At 33.1% G+C, this 20,848-nt stretch overlaps 1 protein-coding gene across 1 annotated transcript in view; it reads right to left on the minus strand.

Moving 5' to 3' along the window:
* Positions 1 to 682: 682 nt before the first annotated feature.
* LOC145283801 (uncharacterized) overlaps positions 683 to 20,848 on the minus strand; it is a 55,233-nt gene continuing 35,067 nt past the window's right edge. The window contains exons 2-4 of the mRNA XM_080132879.1: positions 15,647 to 15,703; positions 6,774 to 6,899; positions 683 to 2,943 (exon numbers count right to left, since the gene is read on the minus strand). Coding sequence (XP_079989005.1) covers positions 2,832 to 2,943; positions 6,774 to 6,899; positions 15,647 to 15,703 — 295 coding nt within the window. The 3' untranslated portion in view covers positions 683 to 2,831. The remainder of the gene's footprint in view (positions 2,944 to 6,773; positions 6,900 to 15,646; positions 15,704 to 20,848) is intronic.

Genomic DNA, 20,848 nt, shown 5'->3' on the forward strand with positions numbered 1-20,848 from the left:
CAAAATTAAATATTATTATGTCGTAATTTGGAAATATATTGCCTAAACTTGAGAAACGGGGATTATTTAGTATTCAAGAAACTCAGAGGAGAATAACCTTAAAACTGAAAGCTAAGGTGATTTTTTTTACATTTTTATTATTTTTTTAAAATACAAATGAGCAAAAATGTGCTTCATTTGTTAGAGAGAGAGAGAGAGAGGGGGGGGGTAAAAAAAAAAGTCGGAATTTAAAACTGAAAGCTCAGTGAATTTCTTACACTATTATTAGTTTTTTTTTAATACTTTAAAACAAGGCAGGGGAATGGGCAGGGAAAGGGTAAGAGACAGAGAAAGGAGAAGGAAATAGGGGAATGGGATAGAGAGCAAAGAGGTATAGATTGATAAAGATATGCACAAGTATCCCTGAAGAAGAAAAGTAGAGAGAGAGAGAGAGAGAGAGAGAGAGAGAGAGAGAGAGAGAGAGAGAGAGATGTTTGAAAAGAAAGATATGACGCACACTTTTAAAACTTCAATGCAGGGTAGCCGTGGTAGTAGATAAGCAAACAAAGAAATGTCTTGCCTTAAAGCTTTTGCTAACAATAGCAAGCTAATAAAAAAGTGTTCAATTATTCAAACAATTTTTAGTAACTTATCAGAATTTAAAAATGATAAAATAAAAAAGATGAGAAAGAAATAAAACCAATTTTACATTCAAAGATACTTTAAAGGTTTATTCAAAAAATACGCCCCCACCAAAAAAAAAAAAGCACAAAGGAACGAAAATTGTTTGAATTAATAAAAAAAAAACTTTAATTCTTCATGTGGAGCAAAAAAAGAAAAAAGAATCACCGAATGTGTCTTCCGAGGAAAGAAATCAAAGAAAGCTTTCATTAGACCAGAGACAACTTAAAAAATGATTTTACTATGCATATATTTGCTCCTAAATTTCTTTCATAAATATATTACATTCTTTCTCATTAAATAAATAGCATTTTCTATAAAACAAAACATGCAAAAATATGTGATGTGTTGAGGATTTCATTGAGAATGAATTGAAACCGAAATTCCAACTCTTCAATACAAATTCATTGCTTTTGAAAGGCAGGAATTTATGAATGGCTCCAAACTGCTGTGCATTTATAGAGATATCTTTTAGACAGTGATTGTAGAGAAAATAAGATTAATCTAAAAGTCGACGTTTCATCAAATATCAGTAAATTTAAATTTCCTGAAAGAGTGACAGTAGACAATAACAATAGTCAACATTTCTTAAATGTGAACACTTTTATTTTTATCTGTGACAATGATTGACTAAATGTAAAACTCTATTTCAGATGATACTGTTGATATCAGAACACATTAATCTTGTCATAGTGATTTTATCTTTATTATTAATATCAAATTATAAGGATCACCAAGAAGGAATAGAATTTTGCTTAATCGGTGTTTAATAAGTACGGATTAAATTTCATGCAAATCAAAAATATTTGAATTTTCAAGTGGATGGTTGTAACTATATTAGAATCCCCCCATGATAAACTGTTTAAAATACTAAAAGGAAAATACAATTTTGAGGATATTTCTAAATGATTTAATTTCTATGGTTAAGAATCAGAATTGGGGGCATCTGAATTTTCATGTAGAGTTTTTAGTCCCTTTTCGACCCTTTTTTGATAAAATTAAACTAAATATAGTCCGCATTACTTACTCTTATGTTTAGCAACTGTGTTCTCAAGTTCATAACAATCGGATAAGTTTACACACACACACACACACACAGACACACACACACACACACAGACACACACACACAACGATGACACACATGCTACATTATTATATAATGATTTGTGTTAAAATAATTAAATGAATGTATTTGATTTCAGTAAAATAGTCTGTTCATTATTTAAGAATTTCTTCTGATGAGAAAACAGTTCAATCCAACCACTGTAAAACAGTTTTGTTTTACAAAGTATAATCAGACAAAACAACACGTTACTTTTTTCATGAAAATTATCAGATAAGTATAACATTCGAAATGTTGATGCTAATGCGATTGTATCGTGAAGAAATAGACACTTTCATTTGCAATGTGTTTTTTTTTTAATTCTATTTTGTAAAAGTAAACACTGAAAAATAATTTATTGAAATTTGAGTTTTGAAAAAAAATCAACATTTCAGACATCAATTTATTCTCTCTATAACTTGTTTTTCATTGGGAGAATTATATTTTTATGTAAAGTATATGTGTGTATTGAAACTAATGTTCTCTTTAATTGTCTTATTTTTTGGTAGAGTGAGAAAGTTAGAACAGATTTACAGAATGTTAAAACAGATTTACAGAATGTTACAACAGATTTACAGAAATTCTCAGTGAAAAAGTAAAAGGGTGAAGTGTTTGCGTGAGATAGATAGAGAAAGAGAGAGAGAGAGAGAGAGAGAGAGAGAGAGAGAGAGAGGTGGGAGAAAGAAAAATGGAGGAATTCAGTTGCTAAAGTTATCATGTTTTTTCAATTCAAATAAACCAAACATACAAGGAAAACAAAAACTGTTATCCCCTATGGCCACAAAAGTTAAGGCAATGATCTTATTTTAGAAATAATGTAATGAAATTGCATTATTTCTGAAATAATGTAATGAAATTGCATTATTTCTGAAATAATGTAATGAAATTGCATTATTTCTGAAATAATGTAATAAAATTGCATTATTTCTGAAATAATGTAATGAAATTGCATACAGTAAAATAATTTGGAGCCAGACTATTTTGAGATTGAATAAAACAGAAAACATTATATACAGTTCAAAGAGTTGGTGGAAAAAGGGAAATTCAGGTGAGTTTCATAATTCTTTTACTTAGCAGTTTCTTCCAAAGGAAACTCAAATGTAAATGGAGATTTCCCAGGCACAGGTGATGGGGGCAAAGACAAGTTGGCAGAATGAGTTTCCAAAATCTCTGACAGTCTGAAATGAATGATAACAATCTGAATTTAAAAAAATAAATTTCTCTTTTTTATTTGAATATAAAAATCTTTAACATTCAAAGAAATTTGCTTTTCAGGAAATTATTTTTTGTTTTTATTATAGAAAAATCTTTTAAAAGAAAGTTTTACTGAAAATTTAACAGAATTTTATGTGATAAATCAAATATTTAAAAAAACAAAATAAATGGATCTAACAAAACAAAACAGCAATATATATATATATATATATATATATATATATATATATATCTTCACACATAAATCCATCCATGTATTAATTTTTTTGCAACCTCTGTCCCATCGACGAGATGTTGCATCCCTCTGCCTGTTCTACAAATACTTTAATGGTGAATGCTCTGACGAACTGCAAACACTTGTACCTCCCCGACGTAACTACCCCCGACAAACCCGACAAGCTACTAAGTCTCATCCCTTTACAGTGGAGATCCCTAGGTGCAAGAAAGCCTTTTACTCCAATAGTTTCTTCCCCAGAACTGCGGGTCTTTGGAACTCCCTTCCGGGATTCTGCTTTCCCAACTGCAATGATATGCAGAAGTTCAAGTGTAATGTTAACAAACATCTTTCTACTCTTCTCCCTTCATAATGACCCCGCTAATTAATTCCCTAATAGTAGCCCCCTGCTTCAAAGTGGCACTGTGCCTTGTTTGGGGTGAAAATTGAATAAAAAAAAAAAAAATAAATAAAATAAACATCTCCTGATTTAAAATATTTTTGACAAATTGCATATTTTAATAGATAATTGATAATCTAATTCAGTAAAATTTACACATATAAACATGTGATCCAAGTAAATTCTATGTCTATATATTCATTCGATGTTATTTTTCATTTAGAATAATTTTCACCTGAAAATTTTAATAAATATTTTAAAAATTATTAAATGCTGTTAAACTTAAAATAGTGCAGTAAGTTCTTTTTCATTTTCTTCATATTTTCACGTTAATTTACCCTGGAACAATCCTTTATAGCATAATTACTCTTTTCTTGGCAAAATGCCTCCCCAAGGTACCAGATTTGAACTGCACATTTCCAGTGGAAGTCTGGTTAGTACTCTTCCACCTCGGACTTTCCATCCTCCCTGACTCTTCACAACTAGTTAGTATGGCGCCAGTCGATGTCATCTACAGTTTTTTTGGCACTTCACGAGGAACGTTGACCCCTGGATAAACGGGTTTTAATTTAATCGCTGCTCCCTGAGGTTTTCTTTCACTTTCTTTGTATATACCTCATACACTTTCTTTGTAGTCGAGCATGTATTTTATTTTAAAAATTTTTTTATTTCTTTAATTAAATTTGATTCATACTTTTATTTCGTGCTTGTTTTTATTTTATTTTCATTTTGTTTTAATTTATTTTAATTTATTTTTATTATTATGTTATATTTTCTACGCTAATATTTTTATTTTTTGTTACATTTATTTTTTCATACATATTCAAATAATGCTTTTGGCCTTTTTTTTTTGTCTCAAATAGTACCTTCAAAAAAGTTTTCATGTTTAAATAAAACAATGAAAACCTTTTGCATATGCGCTTTTTAGGGAGCAATCATTAAATTAAAATCCTTTTACGCAGGGTTCATATTCCCTGTGAAGTAACTTTTTTTTAACTATTGTTGTTGTAATAATAATAATAATAATAATAATAATAATAATAATAATAATAATGATAGTAATAATAATAATAATAATAATAATAATAATAATGATAGTAATAATAATAATAATAATAATAATAATAATAATAATAATGGTGCTTGTGTAGTGTACACACCATGCTATATTTTACATAGAATTTTTCAAGTTAAATTAAATTTTTATGGTATCTTTTTTTTTTCATAAAATTGTTAGGTGAAAGTGCAGAATAGTTAGAAAGCCCCCTCCCTCCTGTTAAGAATGGCTTTCTAAATACCGTTATTATTTCAGCACGGTGCATACAACAATTTATAAGATAAAACACAAGAAAATATGTTAACTAAAATTGTATGTACTCTTTATTTTTAGTTCATATCAAAACTTTAATTAAAACTGATTAGTTAATGAATTTTTAAGATGGATTTGTGTTCGTATGTCTTGGGAGAGAATAGAGAATTTCCTATTTCATTTCCCATTTCAGGCAAGTAAATTATTTGCAGATAAAATGTCATAAAACAAACAAACAAAAACTTTTAAGTTTTAAATATATTTCAAAGAAATAAATTACGCCCGGTGCTACAATATTGAATTCATTGATCGTTTTAGTTAAAAAAACAAAAAAACAAAACTAAAAAACAAAGCAACAACAAAAATAAAACAAAAAAAAAATGTCGTAAAAAATGCTTCTAACTTTAAAATATTTGGAAATAATCAATGAAAAGTTTTATTTATTATTAAAAGAACAGACTGAAAAATATTCTCATATAAAAATTGTTTGTTTTGCAATGAAATATTCGATTTCCTTCGATAGAAATAAAAATACGAAAACAAGTTCACTTACCGTTATATTTTGTTAGATTAAAATTATCCCAATGTGCAATTATGATAATTGTAATAATAATCTAAATGGAGAATTGTTTTTTCTCTTTAGGAGAATAAGAAACATATAATTACAACAGCCACAGATATAAGGCAACGAAAAATAATTTTTATGGCCACTGGAAACTTTACGCACCTTCGTGCCTTTACCTACATGTTGATCTGGAATGACGTCACGCTGTCATGTTCACTGGCCTACTCTCTAGGTAGCCGTGGAATGGAACACACATGTGCGATAATATAGACTTGTCATGGGTTATGGAGAAACAAGTCGTGTTTCTTGCGATCTTGGCTCTAGCTAGACTGGTGGTGTGGATGATAAATAAGGGGAATTTCATGATGTTAAATCTTTTTCTGATTTTATTCGTCTAGCATTAGCTTAAGGTTAAAATTAAATGTGAGGAAAAGCTTTCATTCCATAGAAAGGTGTATGAAAATTGTAAACGTGCACATAAAAGGGAGCCAGATGTAAGTCCATGATCCTGAGCATGGTGCATACCGTCCTGAATCTTTTTAGAATCCATCTCGGTTAAGATAGACTCTTAGCTAGTTGAGTGAGTGAGTTCTGTCTCTTGTTAAATTTTTGTTAATACATGTCCAAGATATCCATTCCCCTTATTTATTTTTCCCTTTGCATCCCCAAATTGTATTTATCTTGAAAAGACACTTCCAAACTCAAATTAATATTTCATTTACTACCACCTAAACAGCACTTCCACTTAGAGATCAATTCGCTTTTTATAGTTCTAAACAAACCCGTAAATATTAAGCAGTCTATTTTTAGAAAGGGTTGTGGGTGGGCCTTACTAACTTGCCTTTCATTTTATTTGATTTCTATTTTTTTCGTTCTTCTTTTTAACATTTTTTTATCCCACACACAATCATATTTGAATATATTGTATACAAATTTGTAAGTAAAATCATTTAAAGCCGTTAGATATATTCAAGTAGAGTGGTATTCGGATGACTCAGTAGTCATCCAAATACCACAGCAAAAGTGGTGGATAGATGGAAAAAGAAGAAACAGTGTTTGTATAGATCTAGTTAAGAATAAGACAAAAGAGGAACATCAATTCTCCCAATGGCCTTGTACCTGATTTGTAAATTTTATTTCTGCCCTCTGCCAGTCTGGTGCAATTTGTATAAGAGTGAGGGGCTGGATATCTTTCATAATAAAAACTCATCTCACACCTAGTTTTTCCCTTCTGAGGAAGAAATTAAATAGGGAAGTTTGTACACTAGAAATGGCCAATCAAAATGCATGTAAGAAATAACATACGGCAGAGAATTTGAAGTGTCTTTGTCTTTCAACTTGACTGCATCTTCTTCTCCAGATGCATTAATCTGCAAGGGACTTGGTTTACGCTGCTTATATCTATTCTCCGGCTGCTCCATTGTGCTAAACCTGCCAAGAGTCAAAATTTCCAAAATACATGAAAATAAATGGAAACAATAGACAAAAAAAAAAAAAAAAAAAGGACAAGAATTTTTCAAAGAAAATCAAAATAATAAAATACTGCATCACTCATAGTCTTACAGATGACGTCACTAATAGAAAACCCTATATGCTTTTTATAAAGTCCTAACCTTCTGTGTGGTGCCTACCTTATGAATAACAATGAACTTTTCCATTTAATATAAAGACTGGGAGAAGTTGTTTTTTGGTGTTATGCACTTTTATATTCAGACTGACGTGCGCTCTTTTTTGTTATATTCGACTTTAGTTTCAATATATTTTGTTTCCAGTAAATACCAAATTATTTTGATTCCTTCTGGACCACAACACTCGAGACGAATATTATTAAGGAACTTTTATTCAAAAACATTTTTTTTAAAATGTGTAGAAACAAACGGCTAAATTTACAGACAAACTTCACAAGTTCTTAAAACAGACTTATTTGTAGACTTGAAAAAAAAAAAAATCCGGAAGTTAGGACTTTCTATCAATTTTTCTTTCAAAGAAGTCACGGATTTCATTATTTTATTTCGGCACTGCATTAACTTTTAAAAAAAAAAAAGAAAAGAACAAGACCAAGCACTTGTTTTTGATGAATTGTTGATTGTACCTCTGTGCCTGACTAATAGAGCTGCAATGTGGGCTGTCCTCGCAAGCTATGATTTTTCATCCGACTTCATTTAACTGGTGCACTACATAACAGAATGGTTGAGGGAGTCTGTCTCCCAGGCTTATTCCCCATTAACGGCAGCCTGAGGCAGGGTTGCATTTCTTACTCTACACAGCAGCAAGGCTCAACGAGATTCCCCCAGACACACCCTCGATCTACTTACGATTCCATATGGATGAAGGCATTTTCAACCTCATTTGACTTTACACCAGAACCAAGACTACCTTTTGTGTAGTGCAAGAACTGCAGTATGCTGACGACAATTCCACCACAGGTTAGAGGACCTGCAGTCATTAGCAGATGAATACAACTCTGCCTACAAAGTTTAAGGATGTAGGTCAACATGAAGACAAAATGAAGACCCTCATCTAACATTCACAAGGACTGATGCTCCCAAACTTTAACACCACAGTAAACAACCGACCATTAGAAGAAGTGGGCCAGTTCTCCTTTCTAGGGAGCATCTTAACATCTGTTCCCACATGCAAGAAGGATGTAGAGAACAAGATCAGGGCAGCCCACTCCACCTTTGATCGATTCAACTGCCATGTATTCAACAACCATGCACTAACGATGGCCACCAAAATAATGGTGTTCTGGGAGTAGTCCTTTCCACGCTCCTGTATGCATGTGAGACGTGGATGCTGTATCGAAGCAATATAAAATATATGGAATATTTCCAGCAAAATAAAAATCCCCTGGGAGAGCCACACAATCAATATTGAAGTTCTAGAACGAGCCTCAGTGACCAGCGTTGAGACTATCATCATCCACCATCATCTCCGCTGGGTAGGACACGTCCGCAGGGTGAATACTTCAAAGCTCTCTAAGAAAATGACATTATGCAGAGAATATGAATTCAGGTGAAAGACCTATCTTCTGTGAGTAAGAGTCAGTTATCGTTTGTGGTTGAGGTACCAATTTTTAATTTCTAGTCAGGCTGTGGAATATGGTACCATCAGAAGTTTTAGTGAAAGTGTAAAAAGAAGGTTCACAGATCACTATGCTACGCTCTCTGATGAGTCTATTTTTGACTAATTGCAGTATTCAATACTTTCACCACGAGTTTTCTTCAGTCTAAAATAACCGGTTTGTCACAATTTCTTCACCAGGTATGCATCACTCAAGAGCTTTCTGTTCTTTTTTCTAACTAACAGATAATTTAAGTATATGTACACACACACACACACACGTATATATCAGAACAAATAATTAATAAAACATGTTAAAAACACTTTAAGAAGAGTTAAAAATATATTTAATTTTCAAAAAAGAAACACAAATTAAGTGGATTGTCCTTAATCTGCGGAGTTTCGAAAGAAATACTTTCTTTCTCATCAGAGGGTAGGAATTAGCAAAATGCGGAATCGGATTTTGCTTGCAAAGTATTTAATGAAACTACAATTAAGCAATAGAGATTACTTGGTGAAAGTTAAAAAATAGTGAGGCAGAGGGAATGGGGGGGAAAAGACAGATGATTTCAGGTGAATAGATGGTCGGGTATCTAAGAAAAGTTGGTTAAAGTTTGGTATCCAGAAGTAAAAATCCAAATGAATTGTGTTACTGGAAGATATTTCGATGTCATCCAAAAGGTAGAATTCCGTGAGATAATATTTGTGTAGTGTATATATATATATATATATATATATATATATATATATATATATATATATATATATGTAAATGTTGGTTCGTTCTAAAATAATAAAACCCTATTTCTACGTTACCAATTTATTTGAAATTTTCAGACAACCCATCTTTAGAGTCGAGGTATGTTTTTATGTTATTGAAATAAATTTACCTCGCGAATTATTAAAATATTAAATAAAATAAATATATTTTTTTAACCGTTACTGCAAATCTGTTCTGTTGTAAAACTGAACTTCCGGTTCGATTCATTTCACAGCCACGAATTGACGAAAGATTTCATTTTCTGTTAACTCGATAAGTAAAAAAAAAACAAAAAAAAAACTTACTCATGCAGAGAGTGATCCGTGCTGAAATAATAATGTTATTATTTAAAAAGCCATTCTTAACTTGGGGAAGGGAGGGTGTTTTGTACCTATTCTTTACTTTAACCTTACAATTGAATAAAAACATATAAAACTTTAATTAAACGTGGAAAACGGTGTTAAAAAAATAGCGCGGATCACTCTCTGCATTAGCACACACACAAAAAAAAATAAAATAAAATAATAATCCTATATTTTAAAAATTTAAATTCATTTATGTACTTACCAATTTTTAAAATTTTATTTATGTTAAGGCTTTTCACTCATGAAACATTACGTTTTAATTATTTAGTTTATTTTCACGGAATTGTTTACATAAAAAAGTTTGTTTTAACTTTTTCTAAACTGTTTCATTTTTACGACATGCCTCAACGTATTATAAACACCCTAACCCCCCCCCCCCCATGTTAAAAAAAAACCCCCAAAAAACGCCCTTCCATAAACCTCGAAAGCCGTTCTTAACATGGGGAAGTTAGGGTGTTTATAATATGCTGGGGCGAGTCGTAAAATTAACGAAGTTGCTATCTATTATTTATTGCAAAAATTGCTTGAAATTTATTTATTTGACAAAAAAAATTACATTTTGGTACTCCTTGGGCGTTGAGTTCCATGGCGACCAGTAGAAAAAAATAATAGTCGTTCCCTTAGTCTTCCACCTCACCCCGCACGTAACATATTTTATTTACTGACGTTGCCGTAAATAAACGATTATTTGTCACATTTACAAACATTTATTTATTTATTTATTTTGAAAAAAGTTTTACTTTTTATGAATATTAAAAGAAAAATGGGTACTCATGCAGAGAGTGATCCATGCTGAAATAATAACCTTATTATTTAAAAAGCCATTCTTAACATGGGGAGGGGAGGGTATTTTGTACCTATTCTGTACTTTAACCTTGCAATTGATTAAAAAAAAAAAACACGATTTAAAAAATAGCGCGGGTCACTCTCTGCATTAGCACCGAAAAATGTTGCTAAACATTTATTAATAATTTCTCACCTTTACAAACATTTGATTTTAAATTTCTTTTTAAATGACGACTTTTATCGACTTTTTTATTTTAAATATCCCCCCCCCCCAATGGTGTTTATTCCGAAATCCATTGTTAACATGGAGAGGTTGGGGGTGTTTATTCTGAAAGCCGTTCTTAACATTTGTGGAGGTGGACCTAATGTAAAAAAAAAAAAAATAAAAATAAATTTAAAAAAAAAAACTAAATCATTTACTGATAACTTCTCACTTTTACAAATATTTTTTAATTTACATGCGCGGATGAACAAATTGTTGAATAGTGTGAAAACAAAACATTTAGGTCCACCGCCACAATTTTCTTTTTTAAATGACGACTTTTATTGATAAATAAATTTACTTCTCCGCAACTTTTATTGATAAATAAATCTACTTCTCTGCCACGGGCACTGAACCCCTCCTTTTTTTGTTTTAATAGTATTTTCGGGTGGGTATGCTGACAACAAATATCAGTTAAATTTTGCAAATAGCCCTCCCCCCTCCTCCAAAAGTGGTGTTTATTCCGGAAGCTGCTCTTAAGATGAGGAGGTTGGGGGGGGTGATTATAAGGTGGACCTAATCTAAAAAAAAACAAGTTGTTTATGCGCACATAAGCAACTATTTTTTTATTAACTTTTTTTTTTACTTTTTTATTTAAAAATTAGTAAATTTCAATGAATAGAATAATAAATCATTTATCATTAATATGTGTTTTTGGTTTTGTGTTGAATGAAACTTTTTTTTTTCATTACAACAATAATGAACCAATTTAAATCTTCCGGCATGCGTTTAAGGGTTACGAAATTATCAATAAATCGTTTAGTTACTAAGCCAACGTCAGTAAATAAAAAAATGTTACGTGCGCATGCATTAGCCTTGACTGGGGGGGGGGGCTAAGGGAGCGACCATTAAATAATTATGCGGGTCGCCATGGAACTCAACGCCAAAGGAGTACCTAAAGTGGCACTTATGCACTTATGCTACCGTGCTATTTTTAAAAATAGTATTTTCCTGTTAAATTCAAATTTTACAATATGTTTTTCTTTTATTAATTTGTTAAGTGAAAGTACAGATAACCCGGTCGGTTTCTAATGCGAGGAAAATCTAGCCCCCCCCCCAAAAAAAGGGGTACTCTGGATAATAACAAAACATTAAAATTGCCTCAGTCTCGAAAGATTTCTTCTCTACTGAACGAGGAAAAAAACGGTGAAGTGTAGTTCACCTTCTGTTTCTCTCCCCCTCTCTCAATATCTCTCTCTATCCATCTCTCCCTTTCCCTCTCTCAATCTATCTTTCTCTCTATATCACCCTCTCCATCTCTCTTTGAGCCCCTTTCTATCTCTAACTCCCTCTATCTCTCTCCTTTCCTCTGTTTCATCCCTCTCTGTTTCTAACTCTCCCCCTCTCTCTGTTTATCTATCAATCCCTTTATCTCCTTCTCTTTCTCTATTTTCCTCTCACTCTCTTTTCTATCTATATATCTTCCTCTCTATCTGTTCATCTCTAATCCCTCATCCTATTTTAGTCTCCTAAATTAATTACAGTGAATAAGGCATTGTCAAAACATGGATAAATCCTATTTTAGTCACCTAATTTACTGACTGTGAGAATAGAAGTTATTTGGAAATTACTGCTACCTTGAACAGCACCAGAAGTAACTGGTAAAACCTTTCTAATTAAATTGATTTTGGCAGCCATTTGGTAACAAAATGACATAGCCTTAGCCCTTGCTGCATGAGGAATACTTGCGACCTTGCTGCCAAGTAGAATTATTTATTCTACTTTAAAACATTCAATTTTTCAAAAATCTCATGTTCGACATCTCCAAAACATCCAATATGAGGAAAAATATTGCAAAAGTGCCAGCTTATTGTTTAGGATGAATGCACAATGGTACGCAAAAAATCACTTGAGGCTCTTGGTCGATCCTTGCAAGATTTGCGTGCCAATTTCAGACCATTTGGGAATGCAGTAATATTGCTTGCAGGAGATTTCAGACAAATGTTACCTGTTATTCTTCAATCAACACCAGCAGATGAAATAAATGCTTGCCTCAAATACTCTACTTTTTTGTTCCATGTGAAGACATTAAACTTAACTCAAAATATGCATGTACAGTTGCAGACTGTTCGATCCGCACAAAAACTTTTGCATCACTTGTGGGAAATTGGGTACGAAAAAATGCCAGCTGGTCAGAGTTAAGGGCAAAATTCTTTGACTTTTAACTTCTGTAATTTTATTTCATCAAAAGAATAATTAGTTTAAAAGGATTTTGCAGATATTCAAATTATAAGAATTCCATTTGACTGAGTGAATGAGCTATTCTTGCAGGTCAATACAAAGATGCCCATGAACTTAACGCTATAATTAAATGTAAAATTCCAAGTGAGGTAGTCAAATACAAATCCATCGACACTGTTGTGAAAGCAGATAAAGTGGTTAATTATCCAACAGTTATATTTGCCAGGGATGCCACCGCATGTATTGCAACTGAAATTTGGTGTACTAATTATCATGTTGTGAAATATAAACCAATCCAAGCTTTGCAATGGCACATAGCTTGCAGTAAAAAAAAAATTAACAAACAATATCATAGAAACAACAATCTTAACAGGACCTTTCACAGATGAATATATCTTCATTCCATGCATTCCTATGATTCCACCGGATACATCATTACACTTTAGCAAATTGCACTTTCCAATTTTATTGTCATTTGCAATAACCATCAACAAAGCACAGGGAACAATCTTTACAATTGTGGGCCTTACAGTTACACACTGACTGTTTTTTCACATGGATAATTTATGTTACACATTCAAGAGTCACCAAACCGGAAAATCTCTATATCAGCTAAAAAAATGGAACAACAAAAACTATGTACCCATGCAAAATGGAAATTTAAACCTATAAGAAACATGCTTTTTCTCATTTTGGAACTTTTTCCATTGCGCCAATTTGAGCCACAGCAACGCGTGGCAGGGTACAGCTAGTATATATATATAAATGCAACGTGTGTCGGTGTGTGTGTGTGTGAGTTCGTTCCTTACAGACTCCAAAAGAGCCGAATAGATTTTCTTGAAAATTTACTGAACTTTAGTGTAACTGGGAGTGATCTTAGTTAAGTTTTGTCTCAGAATAACTCCGATAATTACCAATAATCGCTAATTGAAACCGTTATTTTAATTTATCTATCATCATCATTGGTAAAGCCATTTTTCCATGTCGTTGCTTAGCAACAGTGATAGAACAACGGGCCATGAAAATTCTACTATGGGTAAATTGACAACGTGTTATTTTTTATTTGCATGACATGGTCTATAGATTCAAACTCTGCATGTAAATTTTAAAAATTTTTTCATTAACTGCAAAGAATTTTATAAGACTTGAAAATTTACATGTTTTTTTTTTTTTTTTTTTGCATGCCAAAGTCAAACACCGCAAGTAAATTTTTTAATGTTTTTTTTCATTAACTGGAAAAAAGTTTATATAAAATAATTTTATAAAAGAAACAGTAGGTTCTCTACAGTGCAATGTAGAATAACATATATTTTGGACTGAGTTACCGCATGGAGGCATGTGAAGCTTCCTCTTGGGTGATTTCATCGATTTCGATGACAATAAAAATATAGGAGTGTAAATTATTCATTGATCATCATTCAATCCCGGGCAACGTCGGGTCTCCCTATTAGTATATATATATATATATATATAGGACCACCTTTTTTGACAATATTATAAGTTCGAAATCTCAGCGACTATTGATCAGAATTTAACAAATGTAGGCTTGTTGGAAAGCTAATGACCTGAATTGTGTAGTGAGTTATGTGACATTTGCTCTTTAGGTCGGACATTAAGGGAATCATCTATTATCCGGAGCCTACTTTTGGCACTTTTTTACAGTCATTCGTACTCCTAATTTTGCATATGAATTACAAAATATGATTGCTAATATAAATATAAAACTGATTGCTAATATAAATATAAAAATAATTGCTAATATAAATATAAAAATGATTGTTAATATAAATATAAAAATGATTGTTAATATAAATATAAAACTGATTGCTAATATAAATATAAAAATGATTGCTAATATAAATATAAAAATGATTGCTAATATAAATATAAAAATGATTGTTAATATAAATATAAAAATGATTGTTAATATAAATATAAAAATGATTGTTAATATAAATATAAAAATGATTGTTAATATAAATATAAAAATGATTGTTAATATAAATGTAAAACTCATTGCTAATATAAATATAAAAATGATTGTTAATATAAATATAAAAATGATTGCTAATATAAATATAAAAATGATTGCTAATATAAATATAAAAATGATTGCTAATATAAATATAAAAATGATTGTTAATATAAATATAAAAATGATTGTTAATATAAATGTAAAACTCATTGCTAATATAAATATAAAAATGATTGCTAATATAAATATAAAAATAAAGCAATTAGTTAGAAATTACAGTTGAGCCCTCTCTCGAAACAACTTTGGTACAAATGCTACGTTGGATACTCTCTGACTTTAATATGTATGCCAACAGACTTGGCCTTTTTTTTTCAGTTAATTGCCGTTGACTTCAGGTAGAATACTAGCCTCCAAAGTCAGTGGCAACTTTGTGACTGGATTGAAATCTCCTGACTAGCAGTAATTATCATTTTTTACACTGATGGTTGCGTAAGGATGGAATACCAGTGTCTGTAAGTGTAAAAAAAATTGTTAATATTTATTTTAAAATATCATAGTTAGATATAGATAGATGGAAATACTTATATATGCATTAATTACAAATTACTAATGCCAGTTTAATCATAAATTTCATTTAATATCAAATTGTTACTCTCAACACACATTCAAATTTGAAAATTGTACATAAAACAATTGTTTTATATCCACTCGTATAATTTAGTCATCTTTGAAATATGGATATTTCTTCTTTGCTTTCTTGTTGGGAATCAAATTATATTTATTTACCTGACTTCTCGTTTATAGATTCCTTTGTTAAATCTTCTTTTCGCCCACTTGCGGTTCCTGTAAAAATAATTGCATATTTAAGAACATATACATACATCGATATTAAAATAGAAATTAGCAATGATTTAATTTTGGAGTAAATCGATGATATAAGGAGTACAAATTGTTAACCATTTATTTGAAAGGACATTAAATGTTGTGAAAATGCCATTCAAGATGAGAACATTAGTCTGAAGAATCCAAGTACTACGGACATTGTATGAATCAATACATTCACTTGCTGTCAAAAGACATGCAGAAAAAGAAATGAATTACATTACAAATCTTTTCTTTTTTTTGCTTTTTTTGGAGAAATGGCGGTAGGATTAACATTGTCCAGTTGCCAAAAATTGTTATTATTAGCATAATATGCAAAGTTAGAAATAATTAAGAAAATTGTACTTGGTGCAGAATGCTTTCTGTAATTTTCTTATCAAAAGCAAACAACCCATCAAAGAGCAGGAATGCTCAGTGTTGACGAAATGATAACCATGTGTGAGCTAAGGTGGACGGGACGTGTCATATGTATGGAGAGCAACAGAACACCAAAAGCTATTTTATATGAAGGGCTAAAAGAAGGCTAGAAAAAAAGCTGGAACACCACAACTACACTACAAAGACATGTTCAAGATCTGTGGTGACTTCAACGTCCATAACGTGGAATGGCTGACCCATTCAAATAAGACAGATGATGAGGGGAGGTTTTGTCATGATTTTGCCATTGCTTATGACCTCACTCAGATTGTTCGCGAACCCACCCGTGTGCCCGATACACCCGGTCCATTCATTCTCCTCTAGGATCCTCCGACCACTCCGCCGTATCAGTTAAGATAAAAGCGAAATGTAAGAAGCCCCCAGACGTACCCCTCCACCGTACTGTATACCGATACTCTATGGTTGACTGGGATAGCTTCCGTACATTCATATCTGATTTACCCCTGCACTCCATGTTTAAAAAGAAAGTGTCCTCTATAGTATCAGATCTGACCGAATGGTTACTTGTAGGCATAGACCTATTCATACCATCTAAAAAATTCCAACAAAAACCTAACAGCCAGTCATGGTTCTCCCCAGAATGTGCTGCTGCTATCGCGCACAGAAATCACTTTTTCCATAGCTACCAACGTAATAGATGCACTGAGACTAAAGCTGCTTTCAGGTCTGCCAGCAACCACTGTAAAAGAGTAATAAAAAATGCAAGAGAGCAATATGCCCAGTCTGTTAAATCCAAGGTAGCTGATCAGCGGCTTGGATCCCACCAGTTTTGGCAAATAACAAATAGGATCCTGAACAGAAGTGAGCATTCTATCCCAACCATTATCAATGGACCAGAGGTCATCTCGTCAGCATCAGACAAGGCCAAACTATTTGCCAAGAACTTTGCAGCTAATTCTACCCTATGCGACGAAGGCCATCAGCTCCCCATATTTCCTCCTATAACACAGAACAAGCTAGGTAACATACAAATATCCGTGCATGTGGTCGCCAAGCTAATCAAGAACCTAGATTCCTAGATGGCATCCCAATTATAGTTAAAAAAGCTTCAACCAGAACTCGCTCCCATACTTACGAAACTATTTAAGCGCTGCCTTAAGGAGAAGTGCTTTCCGACTCCCTGGAAGACCTCATCAGTTTGCCCTGTATTTAAGAATTCAGGTGATAAGTCATCTCCCTCTCAATACAGACCTATAAGTCTCCTGCGTGTTATGAGTAAGTTGCTGGAATCCATATTAAATAGAGAAATAGTCAACCCCCTCAGCAGGAATAACCTTCTTAGTGACACACAATATGGTTTCCGCTCTGCAAGATCTACAGCAGATGTGCTGACGGTTATATCCCACAGGATTAGTGAATCTCTTGACAAAGGCTTCCTTTCTAGGGCAATTGCTCTCGACATATCAAAGGCCTTCGACAAGGTATGGCATAAGGGTCTACTTCACAAGATTTCCAGCTACGGTATAACTGGAAATGTTTTCTCAATCATTAAATCATTTCTCTCCGATAGGCTCATAAGAGTAGTGGTAGATGGACAAAAATTGGAGGCCTGCAATATTAATGCTGGAGTCCCTCAAGGGTCAATCCTGGGCCCAACTCTCTTCCTGATCTACATCAATGACCTCCCTAAACACATACTTAAATCATTCGTTGACATCTATGCTGATGACACGACCATCTACGGCAACACATCAAAGGCTGTAAATGACAAAGTTCTCTCTGATTCTCTCTCCTCTGATCTCGAGCGCGTGGTTCAGTGGGGGAAGATGTGGCTGGTTACCTTTAATGCATCCAAAACCAAACTCCTATCCTTACAGCATCAACGCTCTGATCCCCAGCTGGCATCAATTGTGATGGATGGCTCTCGTCTGGGAGAGGCCCCGTGTTTTGACAAGCTTCTGGGTTTGTCTTTACTCCTGATCTGAAATGGAACACGTACATCAAGTCTGTTGCCAAGGTCGCTGGAAAGATGGTGGGATCCTTCTACCGCTCCAGAAGATATCTCACTACTGATGCAATTCTCTATCTATATAAAAGCCAAGTACATCCAAGGATGGAATACTGTTGCCATATCTGGGCAGGAGCTGCTAAAAACAGCCTATCCTGCCTTGACAGAGTACAAAATAAACTTTGTGGCTTAGTGGGGGATGCCCTTTTCTCTATCCTGCAACCTCTCTCCCACAGAAGAGACGTTGCAAGCCTATCCTTGTTTTAGCGTTATTTCCATGGCAGGTGATCGTCTGAACTCCAATCTCTGGTCCCCCCTCGCCAATCTTTCATGAAAAACACCCGTCTAGCTGAATCCGCTGTGAAAAATTTCCCCCACTCTATATCTGTGCCTAAATCAAAACACGGATTTCATGAACAAAGCTTTTTTCTTAGAACTGCACGCCTGTGGAACTCTGTTCCGTCTGCCTGCTTCCCACCGGACTACAACTTGGATGTCTTCAAGTCCAATGTTAACAAATTCCTAAAGAACCGCCCCCTTAAGTAAACACTTCATCAAATCTCCACACTAACGTAATGTACTTGCAATAACCCTTATCCCTGAGTGGCTTCCGGGCCTTGATAAGTGGTGAAAAAAACAAAAAAAAACATCATCAATGAGTACGATAACTGGAGAGAAACAGCCGAGGATCGTGTGTCTGGAAGAAGGTGGTGGCTGGCATAGCAGATGCTTTCGGAAAAGAAATCTACAGTTGTGAGCAGACAAGAGATTATGCAAACTGAAGTTGAGCTCCTGCATATGGAGCTGGGCGGCCTACATATGTGTCAGTTGACTTTTAAGACTTTTAAGAGAATGATTGGTTTGCCTCATATTTACACCACAGGTGTTAAGTATACTTCATTCTGTATCATCGTCAAAATACAACGGACTGCTGCTGATGATGATGAGTGTGAAGCAAGGGTTGCCTAATCTTTAACTGTACCCCTCTTCTGAACCAGTACTACTTGATGAGTTCATAGTGAAGTAATGGTTGCTAACTGGGATTAACTCTCTTCTGACTACTGACTTTATCAACATTACATATCTTCTTAATAGCTTGCTATGAAGGTTGCGGGGGAAAAGAAATTAGAAACTTATCGAGACATGGCGTTGTCCAGGATCAAAAATTTTAAGATTACAATATTACGTTTTGTAACTGATATATATGTATTAACTCTCTTCGAACTATTACATTTATCTTCTTAATATGTTAAAATAGAGGAGGATAGAAATTGGAAATTTACTGAGGACATTTGTTCAACTCAGCATTGTCCAGGTTAAAAAAAATTGTAAGTTTATACAAGTACTTTTGGTACTTTTGATATATATTAACTCTCTTCAAACATAACAACATTATGTTTCTTTCTTAGTATGTTAAAATGGGAGGGGGGAGAAATTAGGAATTTACTGCGATCATTTGTTGTGCTCGCCGTTATCCAGTATTAATAATCATTATCAACATTATTTCTCTAGAGATTTTCATTTTAACAATACTTTCAGCACTGCTGCATAGGCCTCCTTACTTAAATTACAGTAGTATATTTGAGAAGTGGCGGTAGGAATAACAGTAACTTTTGTTATATCAGCATTGTCCAAGTGCCAAAAATTGTCATTATTAACATAATTTGTTTTAATAACGGTACTTTTGGCAGTGCAGTGAGGGTGTAAGTTGGGGAAGAGGGTAACAGAAACTCTTATTCTACTCAGCATTGTCAGGGAGCAATAAAAATATTGTATTATATTTGTTTAGTGAATGTGTGGGATGAGTAAAATAATTTTTTGTTCTGTTTGGAGTTTTCACGAGTTGTAAATCTAAATTACAGTGTTACATTTTAATCTCCTTGGACTATTTTCATTATCAACATAATTTCTATTCATATTATTGTGAAAGCTGATGGGAGTTAATGGAATTAATCCAAAATATCTTTTTTGTTCTACTCGGTATTTTCCAGGAGCAATAAATATAAGATTACAGTATTACAATTAAAAGACATAGTTATATGTTATAATCATAGTTATTCTAGTTAAAAGCTCTTTTGGCTCTCAGCATCGAAACCTCACGATAATGTCTTCTGGTATTTATGCATATGGATCAGTTCATTCATAGGTAATTCCGCCACAACACCCTCTCCCAAGCTGATTATTCCAAAAGGTGTATGAGCATTTCTTTCTTTTCATGAGTGAATTTCCTTTTTCTGCCAGAACTGTGTGGTTCTGGTGTAGTTTGGAGAGGCTCAATATCAAATGTGTCATAGATAGTTTCAATAGCCTCTAATTCTTTTTACGGCAAATCATCTTGATCCTCAGTTACATGTTTCTGTATCTCGTTCACATGCCATTTGTGTTTGAATTTCAGACCGTGGATTATGTCGATAACGTTTCCGATCCTCTGTCTTATTTTCCCAGTTCTCTAAAAGAAAGTTATTTCTAAGATGCTTGAAGAAAACTTTATTGCCACGGTTGTACTTTTTGAGTTGTATAGTAGAGGTTCTATTTTGTGTGGTTTGTTTCAGTAACAGTTTTTTCGAATACTGATCTGATTTTATGGCCAAACATAATTTCTGCTGGTGTGTAAAGATTTGCTGTAATCCTATAAACTTAGAAGAAACTGTTGTAGAGACTTTTCTGTGGGCAAGCTTTCTTTTTGTGTGTCCACAAAGCGTTCAGTCTGGCTGTTGCTC

This window comes from Euprymna scolopes, chromosome 8, assembly GCF_053919585.1.
Source record: "Euprymna scolopes isolate OS-2025 chromosome 8, ASM5391958v1, whole genome shotgun sequence".
NCBI classification, from domain to species: domain Eukaryota; kingdom Metazoa; phylum Mollusca; class Cephalopoda; order Sepiida; family Sepiolidae; genus Euprymna; species Euprymna scolopes.